The 17,234-nt window shown below is 36.7% G+C and overlaps 1 protein-coding gene across 6 annotated transcripts in view; it reads left to right on the top strand.

The window, feature by feature from the left end:
• Positions 1-16,691, top strand: part of FAS (Fas cell surface death receptor) — a 27,048-nt gene extending 10,357 nt beyond the window's left edge. For 4 of the 6 annotated variants that reach the window (XM_011947882.1, XM_011947885.1, XM_011947884.1 and 1 more), the window contains exons 2-9: positions 4,128-4,293; positions 8,617-8,754; positions 9,808-9,916; positions 11,457-11,518; positions 11,672-11,734; positions 12,926-12,999; positions 14,255-14,276; positions 15,027-16,691. In XM_011947882.1, the coding sequence (XP_011803272.1) occupies positions 4,128-4,293; positions 8,617-8,754; positions 9,808-9,916; positions 11,457-11,518; positions 11,672-11,734; positions 12,926-12,999; positions 14,255-14,276; positions 15,027-15,358 (966 nt within the window). In that variant the 3' untranslated portion in view covers positions 15,359-16,691. The remainder of the gene's footprint in view (positions 1-4,127; positions 4,294-8,616; positions 8,755-9,807; positions 9,917-11,456; positions 11,519-11,671; positions 11,735-12,925; positions 13,000-14,254; positions 14,277-15,026) is intronic. The other 2 variants (XM_011947886.1, XM_011947887.1) reach the window with 2 other exon arrangements.
• Positions 16,692-17,234: the final 543 nt, after the last annotated feature.

Here is a 17,234-nt window from a genome sequence, read left to right as displayed (position 1 = left end):
ATGGATGTGACTTAAGTAAGAAAGAACCTGGGATTCTAATAACTTCTATATCAAAATTGTCAAATGATTATAAAGTTATATTTTATAAATTAAAAAATAAAAATTAGCTGAGTGTGGTGCACACCTGTGGTCCTAGCAACTCAGGAGGCTGAGGTGGGAGGATCACCTGAACCTGAGAGGTCAAGGCTGCAGTGAGTCATGATCATGTCAATGCACTCCAGCCTGGCAACAGAGTGAGACTCCATCTCAAAAAAAAAAAAAAAAATTCTCACTTTCTGTTTCTACTGTTCTCTCAAGTACCCCTCTGCCTTCTGTTACTTCTTTGCTGCATTCTGAGAGGATTGGGGTGGGGAGCGCTCTTTCCTGTAGAACCCCATAACCCATCTATTTTCATCAATCTATTTGAAATTCAAAGCCAGGGGTTAAAATGTCCATTTTCAATTTGAGATGTCTAACTTTCAGATAAATCTGTTAACATGCATTTCTAAGTGACTTTTAAGCTAAGCATTTTATTTTATTAAGCTTGTATAGAAGGGTAACCATTATACTTATATAATAAAGTGCACTGTCAAAAATACTCAGTTCAAATATAAAATAATATTCATAATATTTTACGACAGACCTCCTAGAACTTATGTGTGTCTTTCTCCCCAGAGTAGTCTCTATGGGTGCCTAAACAATACTGCATTATTAGATTTTTTTCAGTTTATAAGCCACACAAGAAAGTTAGCCCATGTCATCTCTAGAAGTATAAAAAGAGACAGTGTTCTGAGAAATATATCTGTTTATTCCTAGTTCAGTAACAGCACAATGAGATGCTAAATTATGAGGCACTTTTTGTTTATCTTATTGTCTCATTGGCAACCAGCATTTTTGACATGGGGATCTATCAGGGTGTGGTTAATAAAGTACATTTCCATGGTAAGTATTCTTTAAGAAAAAATAAACCAAGATTTCATCGGAGGCAGAAATTACTGCAAACTGTAGTTACCAGTTTCTGGTGATTTGTATAACTGAGCTTTCGATTTCAAAAATTAAAAAGTTCTCTTTAGTGTAACATATTTTTGGGTCCAATAATTTTACTTCAAAAATAAAAGAGAATTTTCTTTACCATCAAACAACGTCACTATAATGAGGGGTGATATATTTAGCCCTAGTGGACCAAAGAGAAATAAAACAGCTTTGATTATGCTGGTTTAAGAAAATATATCCGATTAAACAAAGGTTAATATTTATGATGTTTGATTTAGTAAAATTATAAAACTACCAAAGAAAGCTAGAAGGGCAAAAGAACCCAAAATTTATATGAAGAATTAAATGTTAATAATTCAAAGGTTTAGAAATTTTTTCCACCTTTCGAATACTAAGTTGCTGTTATAGATTTACTACCATTATTACCCAGATTTTCCATTTTACTAAAAAATAATAACACAGGTGATTATGATAAATCAGTATAGATCTTTAGGCTCAACACAACCCTGCTACCTTTTAAATTTTTTTATTATACAACAAACACATATGCGTTATCAAGAAAAGATGAGTTAAGCAAAATGAAAAAAAAAATAGCCTTAGCACCTAGAAATAAGCACCATTAAAATTTCTGTGTGTTAAAAGATAATATACTGCTGAAATTTTTTTTTCTTGAAATGTCCTTCTTTTCTTTCGCTTTTCAATTTCTTAATCCCTAACCTTCTAGTGTTGAATTTTCTGGACCACCGTTATACCCCCTCATCAAGAGGGCATTTTTTTCTGCAGTAGCTGAGCACAATGGTCATATTGAAGAAATTCTCTTGTGGGGCTTGGCCTAGAGGTAAAATCCTCTTGGCCGGGTGTGATGGCTCATGTCTGTAATCCCAGCACTTTGGGAAGCTGAGGCGTGAGGATCTTCTGAGGTCAGCAGTTTGAGAGCAGCCTAGCCAACATGGTGAAATGCCATCTATACTAAAAATACAAAAAATTAGCCATCATAGTGGCGCATTCCTGTAATCCCACCTACTCTGGAGGCTGAGGCAGGAGAATCACTTGAATGCTGGAGGCAGAGGTTGCAGTGAGCCGAGATCTAGATTGTGCCACTGCACTCCAGCCTGGGTGACAGAACAAGACTCCATCTAAAAAAAAAAAAAAAAAACCCACAGAAACAAAACAAAACAAACAAACAAACAAAAAACACCAAAGTAAAACCCTCTTCACGGTGATGACTATAAAGCTTGCTTTTGCCTCTCTCTGTCACAACAAACTGTTTGCAGTCTGATGCTGTGCTCAAAATTGAGAATTCTCACTGACTGTTCCAGGCATCTGTCTACTCATTCTTGCCATGCTGAGGGCTGTCATTTCTCACCGCTGAATGCTTTTTTTTTTTTTTTTTTTTGCTGCTCTTTAAAAGTCTTTTCCTGTTTGCTTTGAACTTCAGTAAAAACAGGGGGTAAGAAGGTAATATACTTTTATTTTGTTTTTGGGGTTTTTTTTTTCTTCTTCTTTTGGTTCCTTTTCAAATCCATTTGCCACACTGACACTGGAATAAGCCTGAATGGGGGTCTATATTTCTTCCAGTAGTTAGTTTAATTCAGTCACTGAGCTGTTGCTCTATTTGTAACTGCCATGCTAGATCCGGGGCTGACCATTCCTGAGAAAGTGTGGAGATCCCTTTAGACTGGCGTGGTGCTAGGGCAGGGCGTCAGTCATTATCTTCTGTGTCTGCTAATTCTTGCATCATTTCTTCTACTCTGTAACCTGGTTGGCTATGAAAAGTAATTCTTCCTCACTGATGCTGCAGGCAATGGGTGAATATCCAATTGTTCTCTCAGTTTCTTGTCATGGGATACAAAGAACAAATTTCATGTGTCCCTGTTTCTGAGAGGTTCAAAGGGAATGCACAGATTCTAGCACAGGATGACTTCCAGCTTCTAACTATTTGTCTATGCATTCCATTTCCTCACCCCTGCCAGAGGTTACAATCATGGTCACGGCTGTTCTGAAAAATTCAGTGCCGAAACTGGAGGGAGGGAAATGCAAACTCAGCTTCTTCCCAAGCTTCTGGGCGGGGCTGGCAAGTTTTGCCTTCCCTGCCAGCAAGAGCCCTGGCTTTAGGGGTCTTGCTACAGTTTTCCCAGACTGGAGGTCTTCAGGCTGACTTCTGGTTCTTAGCAAATTTCTGCTAAACACCTCCCCTTTCCCCAGTATCCATTTGTTTTGAAGGTTCTTTGCAGGCTTCTTGCCAATAATTGTCTATAAACAAATGGGGTTGTTTGCATGCCTAGGTGGAGTAAAATATTTAGGAAACTATTCTACAAATATGAAACAGCCCAAATTTGGGCCAGAAGTCCTGGCTCGGAGTCTCTTGTTAGCCACTCTTAACTGAATTTTTGGACAAATCATTTCTCGCACTCTGTGTAGTCTGTCACCTGAGTACTTGGCGATTTAAACCAGGAGTTGTGCCTCCCCAATAATACTGTCTCCTAAATATTGTGTGAAATTAGTATATCAAGGAGGGCAGGGCACTATACCCATGGGGGCCTCGCTCTCTCTCTCTCTCTCTCTGTCTTTCTCAGATATTCATCTTTGGTGGCAGACGTGGGATTCAAACCACAGTTGTTTTGAACTTTCTCTTTCCTCCTCCACTATGCTCCCCCTCACTGAAACTTTAATAATAAAAATAGCACACTTATTGGGCATGTATTTGTTATGTACCAAGTTCTGTTCTAATAGCTTTAAGTGCATTATTCCACTTATTTTCACAACAAACCTATGCAGAAGAGGTTATTTCAACTTATAGGTAAAGAAACTGAGACTTGGAGAATGTAATTGATTTTACCCACAAACACAGAGCAATAAGTGGGAGGCCCTGTTCACCTTAGAACACCTGGTTTCTATCATCCATGGTGCTGTTTCTAGTGTGGTTTGAAGAACCTGAGGTCTGAACTGCTATACAGGTGACCTGCTGCTTTCTCCAAGAGAAATCTGAAAGACAAGAGAGCCCTCACATTGGCTTTGCCTGTGCACAGCAGATACCGCCAATTTTGGGTGGGTTACACTTGTTTACCATGTTACTTACTTCAGAAATCAATAAAACTTGTTTACCATGTTACTTCAGAAATCAATATAATTCTCTTCATGCTTTTATTTTACAGGTTCTTACCTCTGTTGCTACATTATTGTCCAAATGTGTTAATGCCCAAGTGACTGATATCAGCTCCAAGGGATTTGAATTGAGGAAGATCGTTACTACAATTGAGACTCAGAACTTGGAAGGCCTGCATCACGAGGGCCAATTCTGCCGTAACCCCTGTCCTCCAGGTATATTACACAAAACATCCAGAGATTACAGTGAAAGTCACAGTTAGGAGTAGCACGTAGTAATCATGGCTCTAATAATTTTACAGCTTTTGGTTCTCCTGTATTATATAGCATAACTGAGAGAAAAACAACTATGAAATTATTTTCCAAAGATGAGTTTTATTTATATTTAGCATGCTTATTTGATGTGGTTATGGATAAATTTAATTTACAAGTGACATGCAACTCTGAAATGAGAAGATTGGTCTATTTGGCTCCATTTTTTTCCTAAGCGAAAATGACTCATTTGTGAATATGAAATTTTATCATGCCAAAACTGATTAGCATCTATCATAACAATAGTGGAACTCTGAAAGCAAGAGACTTCTACTCTTAAGGGATATGTCTCAGCACTTCCCTTCAATCAGAAGGTCTCTAAGAAAGCTGTCCTGGCACTGAAGCCTGCAAAATATATTTGCATTTTGCAGCTGAATAACTAGATGAGTAAGAAAAGCAACAGGCAGAAGCCAACAGCTTTTTTTTTTTTTTAAATCAATACTTTGAATGGCAAACTAATTTCAGATGAGAAATCCTTCAAACACTGGTAAATTAAAAGCTAAGCAAAATGCAATTGTGCAAACGTTTCTTCAACTTTGAGTAGAGTCGAAAAAAGGAAAATAGCACATGGGTTCATGTGATAGATTAATAGAACAAAAAAAGGACTGTAGTATGTTTCATGGTTGGCCTCCCAGGCTTCCAGCACTCAAGCTGCAAAACGTGATGGGTCCTGTTTGTGAAAAGATTCTACCAGTCTCCCTATGCTTCCTGTCCAGATTTTAATAACCCTTATGGAAAAATCGCCTCTGTAACCCAACCCGTTTTACTTAAATCCATTTACACTTAAATCTTCTCCAACACAAATAAAGAATGGCTTCCTGGCTTTATTATGACTTGCTAAGCACAATTAATTTGCCCTATGAATTGAAATCTTTTTCCATAATTTTAAAACCTAAAATGCAAATTAAAATGAACAAAATATGCTTTGCACCTCAAACTGTCAAGGATTTTTGTCTATTGCTTTTTTGGTTTTGCTTTGTTCTATTTTCATTTAAGAAGTGAAGTAAATTGTTATAAACTTTTAAGAAAGACATTTGGATATATGCATCAAAAATTTAAAAATGTTTATACTCGCTAAGATAGCAATTAAATTTTAAGAAAATACCTTGAGAAAGTAATCAAAAATAAAGGAAAATATTGTACACATGATATTTCATTACCAATATGATGTGGGATTCCTTAGGTAAATTTTGGAATATTTAAAGACTGAAGTAGTATGTATCAAACAAAGTCATGTTTTCTGATACATTTCTAACATAATCCTCAATTATATAAATCTTCTTAAGTGATTTCCAACTGATCTGGCTGGATTAACTGATTCTCCCTGATTCCTCTATAAAATACCCTGGATGGCATCCTACCATGTTAAATACTCTTCCCACTTCAATTCCCTCTTGTTGAATTTTAGGCTTATCAATATTTAAGTTGCTTCCAAATCTGTTTACACTCATTGGTGTTGTGATATTCATATGTAATTTGATTGAATATTGTATAAATTAATGAAATACAAATACAGAGAAAAGACAGATTTTATTTCTATGAAAATTAGGTTCAGTGCTTTGGAGAATTTAGTAAAGATGAGCTGCTAAAATGTTGTTGATGAATTTTGTGAGGGAAAAATAAAAGTTAAGTGGTAGGAAAAATCACAAAAATCTCTAAAGCCATTCATACAGATTATTGGTATCTTTATGTTTTCATTTCATCAAAAAGGAAGGGAGGGAGGGAGGAGAATAAAAGAAACAAAGAAAGGAAGAGAAAAACAGACAAACAGGAAATTATAGGTGATGCATTATGGATGTGACTTAAGTAAGAAAGAACCTGGGATTCTAATAACTTCTATATCAAAATTGTCAAATGATTATAAAGTTATATTTTATAAATTAAAATAAAATATTTACAGTATTTTTAAATTATTTCCTATGTAAATTGACATTTTTGATTAAATGATCAAAGAAGTCCTCCCTACATCATTATATTCAATAAGAAGGATTCTGTGGTATACTGCCTACATATTTCATATACACACGTTATACATATATATACACACATACCTGTTATGTGTATGCTCATGTATATACAGGTATGTATGTATTTATATGCATAGGAATGCAACAAAATAACAGACAGTATCTCAAGATTGTTGATATATAGTCTTTTGTTTGTTTGTTTTTTTGAGATGGAGTCTCACTCTGTAGTCCAGGCTGAAGTGCAGTGGCATGATCTCGGCTCACTACAACCTCTACCTTCTGGGTTCAAGCAATTCTGCAGCCTCAGCCTCCCAAGTAGCTGGGACTACAGAAACACAGCATGACGCCAGGCTAATTTTCTGTATTTTTAATAGAGACGGGTTTTTGCCGTGTTGGTCAGTCTGGTCTCAATCTCCTGACCTCAGGTGATCTGCCTGCCTTGGCCTCCCAACCTGCTGGGATTACAGGCATGAGCCACTGTGCCCGGCCTGATACATAAGTTCTTATTATACTTTCCTGCCTTTTCCAACATTTCTGTAATAAGCATATGTACCATTATACTAAAAAAAAGTATTTTAAAATCTGATTTTCAATAAAGCAACTACTTATTTTCTTATTTTAATAAATTTTGTTTTCATACTTTGGTGGAACCAAAGAACCTGTGGTTCATTGTATTTCCATTATACCAAGGATGTTGTGCTAGGCACATTCTACAAGATAATTTATTAAAGAGACCAATTCATTCAGAGACCAGTAAAATACCATTAGCAAAAAATAAAATTATACTTGGACTTGGGCTGTGTTTTCTTTAAATATTGCTACAATGTTATATAGCCCTATGCACTATTTTTGAATTTTGTTCTGGGAATCTCCAGTTTGTCTTTTTTCTATTGACAGACTATGGTCTTTACTTACTAAAATAGCATATATATTTACATGTCATAATTTGCTCATGTAGTAAATATTTTGTTTTATCAAAAAGAATAAAAAAGAATAGATGAAGTTATTAAGGAATTCATGTTCCTAGGAAACACAGCAGAAATTAATTTTGCTGTATAGGTGAGCAGAGCAGATTAAACTGCTTATTTTTTTAAAACTAGTTATACCATTAAGAATTAGAGTCACTAGTAATGTTTTTCTCAGACACTTCTCTTGGTATTTTCTGTCACTTTCTTCTTCATTCTCTATTCCCTTACCTTCATCTAGCTTTCTTTTTCTAGCATTTTTTAGCACTTGATATCAATATATTTATTTGTGTATTGTCTACCTCCATCCTGAGAAGGTGAAGTCTTTGGTGATGAAGGCTTTATCTTATTTCCTGCATAATATCAAACTTCTAAAAAGTTCCTAGCACTCAATAGGCATTTAATAAACACTTATCAGATAAATGAATTTTTTAAGAGAACACATTGCATGGTGCTTACTAATAGCAATACAGTGACTCACTTTATTTTTAAAGTAAATTAATGCAAATGTGTATATTATTTAAAATTGTTTTAAGATAACAAGCCTGATAGATAATAAATTTTGGTATAAATATGTTAATGCTTATCAAAACTCATCAGTACGTACCCTGTCTTTTGACGAAAAAGTAATAATAGAAAGGGGAGAACAAAGAGAACTGTCGTGCTCACTAGGCAGACCGAGTGCAGTTCTGACAGCAATGCAAGAGAAATATTACTATCTCTGTCATACGCAGGATGAAATTTAGGCTTGGCGAAAACAACACTGTTAAAGATTTTATAGCTCTTCAAGATTTGACCAAGGCCCTTAAAACTTCAAATGTTCTTTTCCTTATTACACTATTTCTTATCAGGGTTTGTGGACTTTGGAAAGTTAAATGAAAAGTCAGAGCAATGTGAGTCAGTTTGATAAGCTCAGTGGCCAGTAACAGCTATCCCCACTCTGAATATATACCCACCAACCTCTCCCCTTTCTCCAAGGAAGTTGGTTGTTGGCAAAGGCATTTTGTGTAGTGCACTTTGTCATTCTAACCTTCCTTTGTTTTGTATGCTCCTGTTGCTAATCATCCTATTTCTGTGGGCTTCAGTCACTCCTTTAGCTTTTGTCTTAGGAGACTTCCTGGCTCTTGACATGACTTTTACAATAATCTTCTCCCCCATTGTATTTATATATCATTAGCCTACCCCGCTCCCCGTGTGTTTTAGAAGAGTTTTATTGTCTATCATCCCTGCATACTTCCCACCCTGTTACCTGCCCGTGTCCTGTTCATACACTTGCTCCTTTTTCCCTTGGGCAGGCGAAAGGAAAGCTAGGGACTGCACAGTCAATGGGGATGAACCAGACTGCGTGCCCTGCCAAGAAGGGAAGGAGTACACAGACAAAGACCATTTTTCTTCCAAATGCAGAAGATGTAGATTGTGTGACGAAGGACATGGTAAGAGTCTTAAAAAGCAATTGAAAGAGATCAATCTTGGAATTCCATGTAGAACCATTTATCAGACAATTTGAAATTGGGGCCTACTGTGGTGCTATGTTGACACATAGGAAAGGAAAGGACAGGTGGCTAGGGTACCGCAGGACCAGGTACCGAGCTAATTATTGATCTAGACCTTTATGAGTAAGTCTAGGCAATTCTTCCAGATATAGGAGAATGACTAAATATGAGCCCTAGGAACAGGCTTCATCAGCTCAAATCAAAACCTCAGAAATTATTTTGTTTCTGGCCTTGACTTATGCTTGTATAATAGTGCTTGCTCATGACCAGAAAAAGCTCAGAAGCCTGCAGATACAAGGACACAGAAATCCAACAGTTGGGTAGGAATGCTCCCCATTTCTTTGGAGATTTAGTTGTTCTGATAATTCCAGCTGGGGACCTGAATTTTCATGGATATCCCAATGTATTCTAAGGGCCCAGATTAACATATAGTACAAGTATTTCTAGTTTTGTTTGACATGGAGAAACCCCTGGACATAAAGCTTTTCCCCTGCCTATTCAGCCTATAAAGCAGTGTTTCTCATCCCTGGCAGTGCATTAGAATTGCTTTGGGAGCTACTAAAAATGTTTCATGTTTAGGTCCCACCTCAAGGCAATTACATCAGAGTCTCTGAGTGAGGGCCTTGGATTTGGCTTGATTGAGTAAATCTAGGGTAGAGCCTAACATTCTACATTTTTAACAAGCTCCCAGGTGATGCTGATGCTGCCAGTCCCCAAGTCACCCATTGAGTGTTAAGGCTAGAGACTAGAGGAACAGGGGAGACATCTAAGCAATGGCGAGGTTTGTCTTGGTTTTTCTGCTAAATGATTGCTGGCCATTTCAACCTGGGGTTTCCTGTTCTGTGTTTAAACACCAACTGTATTACTGGTGTCATGCTGTGACTGTTGATATAAGCAGTGGATCTCAAAAATCCATCCAGCTCCTGCCCACCATTTTCATAGTCCACTTTTAATTAGCCACTATAACTAATAGTTTCCAAACTGATTTTCTAGGCTTAGAAGTGGAAATAAACTGCACCCGGACCCAGAATACCAAGTGCAGATGTAAACCAAACTTTTTTTGTAACTCTGCTGTATGTGAACACTGTGACCCTTGCACCAAGTAAGTTGTAGTCTTTCTCTGATTAAACCACTAGATATAACATGAGAGTTATCATTTTCCTAGGGAAGTAACACTGACTGAGAGTTAAGAATTAGAGTTCTAGTCTTGCTTTGCCACCAAGCAACTAGATGACTGCTCATTTAAACATTAGTGAACACTTCCTGTGTAGGTGACACTTTCCTGGCCACTTAAGCTAAAGATGTGAGCCAGACACATGCCTGGCATCAAGCTATCAGTCCAGAAGGTTATGAAATATTTGGAACTACTATTATTGTAGTCAAGAAAAGCAATGGCTATTGTGTTTCAACAGCATGAGAATAGCATCAGAACAGACTTATGTTCCAGGTGTTACAAATTATACAGGAAAACTTTTCAGCTCTGCCTGAGGAGATGGAGGTGAAGACATGAATGTGTCTCATGGCTTGAGTCTTGAAGAAAGAAAAGAAAGAGCATTAACAGGTGCACATGGAAGGAATGCACATTATAGGCAGGAGAACAGCAGCTGCAAAGAGACAAAGGAAGCACAGGAAAACAGAGTACATGGCTGGAGTGTAGGAAAGACTAAGAAGGGGTCAGAGCTGAATCATGAAGGGCCTTGTCTTTCAGGCTAAAGAAGTTGGTTTTGACCCAAAATTAGAGAACCTGGCTTGTAATTCATCTTGGGAAGCTAATAGGCTTAAGAATTAAGGACATGATGCTTTATGTTTTATTTGCTAGGAAAATTTTATGTACAGTTGTCCCAGGCTCTCCCCTGGCCCCAAGTCTGAGAATGCCCCTATGATGACAGGCTAGGTAGGCACTGGGGAAGCAACTGACTTAGTAAAATAATAACAATAATAGTAGTTCCAAATATTTCATAATCTTGATTTAATTTTCTTCTCATCATAACCTTTTGAAATAGATAATATTACTTCCATGTTATTGATGAGATAATAGGCTCATGACAGTCTGACTTCCCAAGCTCACCTAGTCAGGTAACGGGCAGAGGCTGTGAACTCAGACAACCTGACTGTGAATGTCTGTCTGTCTGAAAGAAATCACATATGAACCTCTTGAGTCTCCTGATCACCACCATATGCTAAAAGTAGCAGCCTTTAAGGGCCAGCTGAGTACCCTCCCTGAGCCGCATCGTGGGCATGGCTATCACCTGACCATTTTCTCGGCTATGGGAATTTTTTGGAATTACTATTGACAGTTTAAGAGCTAGTTTAAGCTGTAGGATTTACGTGTTCAGTTTATTACCAGGTTTAAGTTTATTTTTGTGTCTACTTCATCTCTCTTGTGTGTCACTATTTTCCTATCTTCCTTTAACTCTTGAAATCTTAAAACAGAGTCATTCCTTATGATATTTTTCATCCAGCCATCCAAATTATATCAACTTGTGCCTGCTTTAGATACTAATCTAGAAATATTTGAGGGAATATGTTTGCCAGAGATGCAAAGATGAATAAAATGGCCCCTAATTTATAACATGCCATTGAAAATGATCAAGGAATCATTCCGCCAGGCTTTTCAATTTCGCCTGTGTTTTGTTTTCTAGGTGTAAACATGGAATCATCAAGGAATGCACACTCACCAGCAACACCAAGTGCAAAGAGGAAGGTAATTATTTTTTTGACGGTTATATTCTCCTTTCCCTCATCCCCATGGAAAGATGTGAAGAAAAACCAATCACTCTTGATTATTTGAGAGTCCTTTGTTTAATCTTAAAGATTGCTTATTTTCATATAAAATGTCCAATGTTCCAACCTACAGATTCCAGATCTAATTTGCTGTGGTTGTGTCTTCTTCTTCTCCTAATTCCACCAATTGTTTATGGTAAGTTCTTGCTTTGTTCAAACTGCAGATTGAAATAACTTGGGAAGTAGTTCACAAAGATTTGCCTTATTCTTACCTATAAAAAGCTACCAGTTTGGTAGATTTATGTATTGTTAACTTCTTGCCTCCGAATGCAGCCTTGAGAGTTGATAGATAAGAACAAATGAAATTATCCCTCAGCTAGTTTCTCAGCAACGGTTTTGGGGCATTGAGTGGTATTCTAATCCTTCCTATGAACAAGGGTTCTCTGCAGCAGTGGAGTTGGCCAAAAATCAGAAGTAATTCTTCACTATTCATTGAGATCTCCCTGTGCAAAAAGGGAACACAAGAAGCAAAGGCATTCCCAAGAAACACATTGCAGGGAACAGTTAAAAAACTTGTACTTCTCTGCCTCCTCTTCCTTGGCCTAATGGCTTGTTTTTAATTATTTCTCCTCCTTAACTTAAAATACTGTGGGAACACATGTTATACAAAGGTGACTCAGTAGAGTCAGTAGAAAAGCCAAAATTAGGTATAATCATAATTAGTCTAGAAAAATCTCTTTAAGTCATTCATCAACTACAGGGTCACACCAACTTTTGGTAACTTAGAAATATCCAATTTTCCCTTCTCTGTCGGAACAATTCTCTGTTTCTTCAGTTCAGTTGAAGAAGAAAGTTTGCCGTGGCATTAGCAGTTGTTTAGCTGAAAATACATTTGGGATATTTAAACACTGTAATTGTGCTCAGAGACATACAGATTCTTCTATCTCACGTTGACGTTAATGCGCTGCATACACCTATTGAGTATGTATACTTGAGTTATTTGTGTGCATATTTCAATTTCTGGGCATCCATAGCAAGTTGATGTTGACTTGCTTGTCCTGCAGCTTCTGTGTCCTGCCATAGTCTTGCCGTCCACATCTTTGCTGGACAGGGAGTGGTTCTTGCCATATAAGTCAAAAACCATCTCCATGCTAGGCCAGTTTGTGGTAATTAGATGACTAATTAAGATATGTCCTTTCACTAGAACACTTGACTTAGTGGTATGGAAGTTTCAAAATCAGCTGCCTCCTGTGGTGTTTGGCCACTTTTAAGTTTCAATGAATTTCTCCTTTTCCCTTCTTATACTTCTCTTAGTATGAAAGTATGTTCTCACATGCATTCTACAAGGCTGAGACCTGAGTTTGATAAAATGTCTTTGTTCTTTCAGTGGTGAGAAAGAAAGCATGCAGAAAGCACAGAAAGGAAAACCAAGGTCCTCATGAATCTACAACCTTGAATCCTGTAGGTATTGAAATAGGTATCAGCTTTCCTTGAAAAAAAAAAAATAGAGAAATTAGTGATTTGGCTTTTTGTTACTTCCTTTTACTTTTTTGTTTCTTGTTTGTTTGTTTCATTTTGTTTGAGATGGAGTCTTGCTCCATAGCCCAGGCTGGAGTGCAGTGGTGCAATCATGGCTCACTGCAGCCTCAAACTCCTGGGCTCAAGTGAACCTCCTGCCTCACCTGGGACCCTGGGACTACAGGCATGCACCACCATGCCAGGTTAATTTTTTTTTTTTATTTTTTATAGAGACAGGGTTCACTTTGTTGCCCAGGCTGGTCTCAAACTTTTGGCCTCAAGCAATCCTTCTGCCTCAGCCTCCCAAAGTGCTGGGATTACAGGTGTGAGCCATCACATCTGGCCTGTTACTTTCTTTATTTAAACATTGCTTGTGTTTGTGTGTGCATAGGTTAAAGGGGCCTCACAGATGAATTATGATATGGTACCCAATTTAAAAGTAGGCTTCTACACAAAAACCGTAAGAATCAACAAAGGAGGGAATTGAGAGTGTGCTGAAAATGAGCTGAAAAAAGAACATGGCCAACCTCCATGTTCCTTGTTGTTGTTATCCCTGCAGAGAAACAGCCTTTACCAGGCATGGGTTCAGTATCCAAGCCTGAGCAAAGAGATTGCTCTTGAAGTTTGTCATAAAGGCTTCACTTTCTCTGGTTGCTGGTTAACCTTATGTCTCACCATATCTTTTCCCAACATGGTATCAGTACATTTCAGATAGCAAGAAATACACTGAGAAAAGAAACCAGTTGTGCTTAATGGAATTATTTTATTTGGGGCCAGGGCTCAGTGGGAGTTAGTATTCTTTAAATTAATATGGTAAAAAAAAATTTCAATTTGAGCCATTTTCTGGTATTAAAAATAAGAATAGTTACAGGGAAGAAAATTTTAGAGTGGTTATATTTATTGTTTAATAAGTCTACATGAAAAGTAACCTCAACCTATTTTATGAATTCTTTAGGTTTCTTGCCTTTAAAAACTGAGACAATATTGCTTAGTTTCTGGAAAGGCTGGAACCTTTCAGAATAAAAATTGAATGGTAAAAGTATGCTTCTTAATCACTTAATCTAGCTTCCTAATTTTATACATCAAGCAACTGATTGTACTTCTTTCCGAATTAAGGAAAAATTAGAAGTTTACGTTTAGAATATGCTAAAGATATATTTTTATTTGTCTTTCTCTGCTTCCTTTTTTTGCTTTCTAGGAAACAGCAATAAATTTATCTGGTAAGGCTTTTATTGTTTTATTTCATAGAGATGGCTTCCTTTAGAGTAATAGGCCAATTTCAGAGTAAAATAATGTTGCTACTTTCAGTGACATATTGCGGGATCTTGTTATTTCTCATACAATTCTACATGCTCAGCATAAAGCATTTATCAGGCAATTTGTTTAAATTTATAATGAATACTCATATATAAAAATAATCAAGTAACAATAGGACACAATAGTCTGAGGCTTAAGAAGCTTCTCCTACATAATCAGCTAGATGTATTACAGAACTCCTGCCTAAACGGATCTAGAGTTTAAAGTGCCCTGTAGACTCAGGTATTATCAGTGTACCCAACTCTGTAAGAACATACATGATTCCATTCAGTTGTTCTTTGATCTGTGATTTAGGGATAAGATGATCATAAACTCTTTGCTTATACTTTTAGATTTGTCGGCCGTTGATCATTGGATCCATGAGAGATGTTATAGATGATCTTTTCCAATCCTCTTATTTTATAAATGAGAAAAAAAGACACAGAAGTGTTATATATTGTGCCCAGGTTATTTAACAAATTACTGGGTACGTGGCAGGATTTGGAGTTAGAACTCAAGATTGCCTTGTTTCTGTATTCCCCCAGTTAGCTCTTCACAGATCTTTAAGACTTAGCTATGTTCTGAAGTACTATAAAAAGAGAAATAAACATGGTTTTCAGTAATGGGAATTTCATTTAGAAAAACAAATTTTTAGACTATTTTCTATTTTTCAGATGTTGACTTGAGTAAATATATCACCACTATCGCTGGAACCATGACACTAAGTGAAGTTAGAGACTTTGTTCGAAAGAATGGTGTCAATGAAGCCAAAATAGATGAGATCAAGAATGACAATGTCCAAGACACAGCAGAACAAAAAGTTCAACTGCTTCGTAATTGGTATCAACTTCATGGAAAGAAAGATGCATGTGACACATTGATTAAAGGTCTAAAAACAGCCGATCTTTGTACTCTTGCAGAGGAAATTCACAGTGTCATCGTCAATGACATTACTAGTGACACAGAAAATTCGAACTTCGGAAATGAAGTCCAAAACTTGGTCTAGAGCAAAAAACAACAAATTTAGTTCTGAGTATATGCAATTAGTGTTTGAAAAGATTCTTAAAAGCTGGCTGTAAATACTGCTTGGTTTCTTACTGGGTACATTTTATCCTTTATTAGCTCTGAAGAGCCAACATATTTATAGATTTTTAATATCTCATGATTCTTCCTCCAAGGATGTTTAAAATCTAGTTGGGAAGACAAATGTCATCAAGAGTAAATGCAGTGGCATGCTAAGTACCCAAATAGGAGTGTATGCAGAGGACGAAAGATTAAGATTATCTTCTGGTATCTAACATATGATTCTGTAGTATGAATGTAATCAGTGTATATTAGTACAAATGTCTATCCACAGGCTAACCCCATTCCATGAATCAACAGAAGAAGCTATGACCTTCTGTTGAAATGTCAGTTACTGAACAGGCCACTTTGCCTCTAAATTACCTCTGATCATTTTAGAGATTTTACCATATTTCTAAACTTTGTTTACAACTCTGAGAGGATCATATTTATGTAAAGTGTATGTATTCAAATGAAGAATTTAAATAAGGCTCTACCTCAAAGAATTTTGCACAGATTAATCGTATCATAGTATACAATATTTCAATTGTGAATTCACATAGAAAACATTAAATTATAATGTTTTACTATTATATATGTGTATGCATTTTACCGGCTCAAAACCACCTACTTCTTTCTCAGGTGTCAAAAGCATTTTGAGCACCAGAGTATTGCTAGAGCTTTGCCACTTCTCCATTTTCTCCTTGGTGCTCATCTTAATGGGCCAATGTACCCCCAAACATGGAAGTATCATCAAAAAATTACTTAATCCACCAAAAGGCAAGACTGCCCTTAGAAATTCTAGCCTGGTTTGGAGATACTAACTGCTCTCAGAGAAAGTAGCTTTGTGACATGTCATGAACCCATGTCTGCAATCAAAGATGATAAGGTAGATTCTTATTTTTCCCCCACTCCCAAAATGTTCAATAATGTCCCATGTAAAACTTGCTACAAATGGCAGCTTATACATAGCAATGGTAAAATCGTTATCTGGATTTAGGAATTGCTCTTGTCATGCCCTGTAGGTTCTTAGATTTAAAAGCCTTCTCATTGCTGCTATCCTACATGTAAATACTTTTGAAAGTTTGTATTAAATGTGAATTTTAAGAAATAATATTTATATTTCTATAAATGTAAGCTGTGAAGAGAGTTAAAAACTGAAGCAGATACCTAGAACCACCTAAAGAACTTCCATTTATAGAGGATTTTTTTTGCCCCTTGTGTTTGGAATTATAAAATATAGGTAAAAATGCCTAATTATAGTAATGTTTTTGGTATTTCTGGTTTTCTCTTTTTTGGTAGGGGCTTGCTTTTTGGTTTTGTGTTCCTTTTCTCTAAATGCTGCTAAATATAACTTGTTTATGAATCTTTAATACTTCTTCGGCTTCTTAGAAGGTACTTCCTTTTTAACCTTAACACTTTTAGCAGGTAAATAATTATTTCCATAAGTTGCAACTGTCAAGAAGACCTCTTCCAAACAGCACATGATTATTTGTCAAACAGCATCATATTTCAGATACTGGAATGTGGATAAGAAAGTATAAATTTCAAGGGGTAGGTTTTATTATTATTATTATTATTTTATTATACTTTATTTATGTTCTAGGGTACATGTGCACAACGTACAGGTTTGTTACATACATATACATGTGCCATATTGGTGTGCTGCACCCATTAACTCATCATTTACATTAGGTATATCTCCTAATGCTATCCCTACCCCCACCCCAACCCGACAACAGGCCCTGATGTGTAATGTTCCCCTTCCTGTGTCCAAGTGTTCTCATTGTTCAATTCCCACCTATGAGTGAGAACATACG

The sequence above is a fragment of the Colobus angolensis genome, unplaced genomic scaffold (assembly GCF_000951035.1).
Source record: "Colobus angolensis palliatus isolate OR3802 unplaced genomic scaffold, Cang.pa_1.0 Scaffold270, whole genome shotgun sequence".
NCBI classification, from domain to species: Eukaryota; Metazoa; Chordata; class Mammalia; order Primates; family Cercopithecidae; genus Colobus; species Colobus angolensis.
The sequence above is the reverse complement of the archived record's forward strand: the minus strand, read 5'-3'. Positions and strand labels throughout refer to the sequence as shown.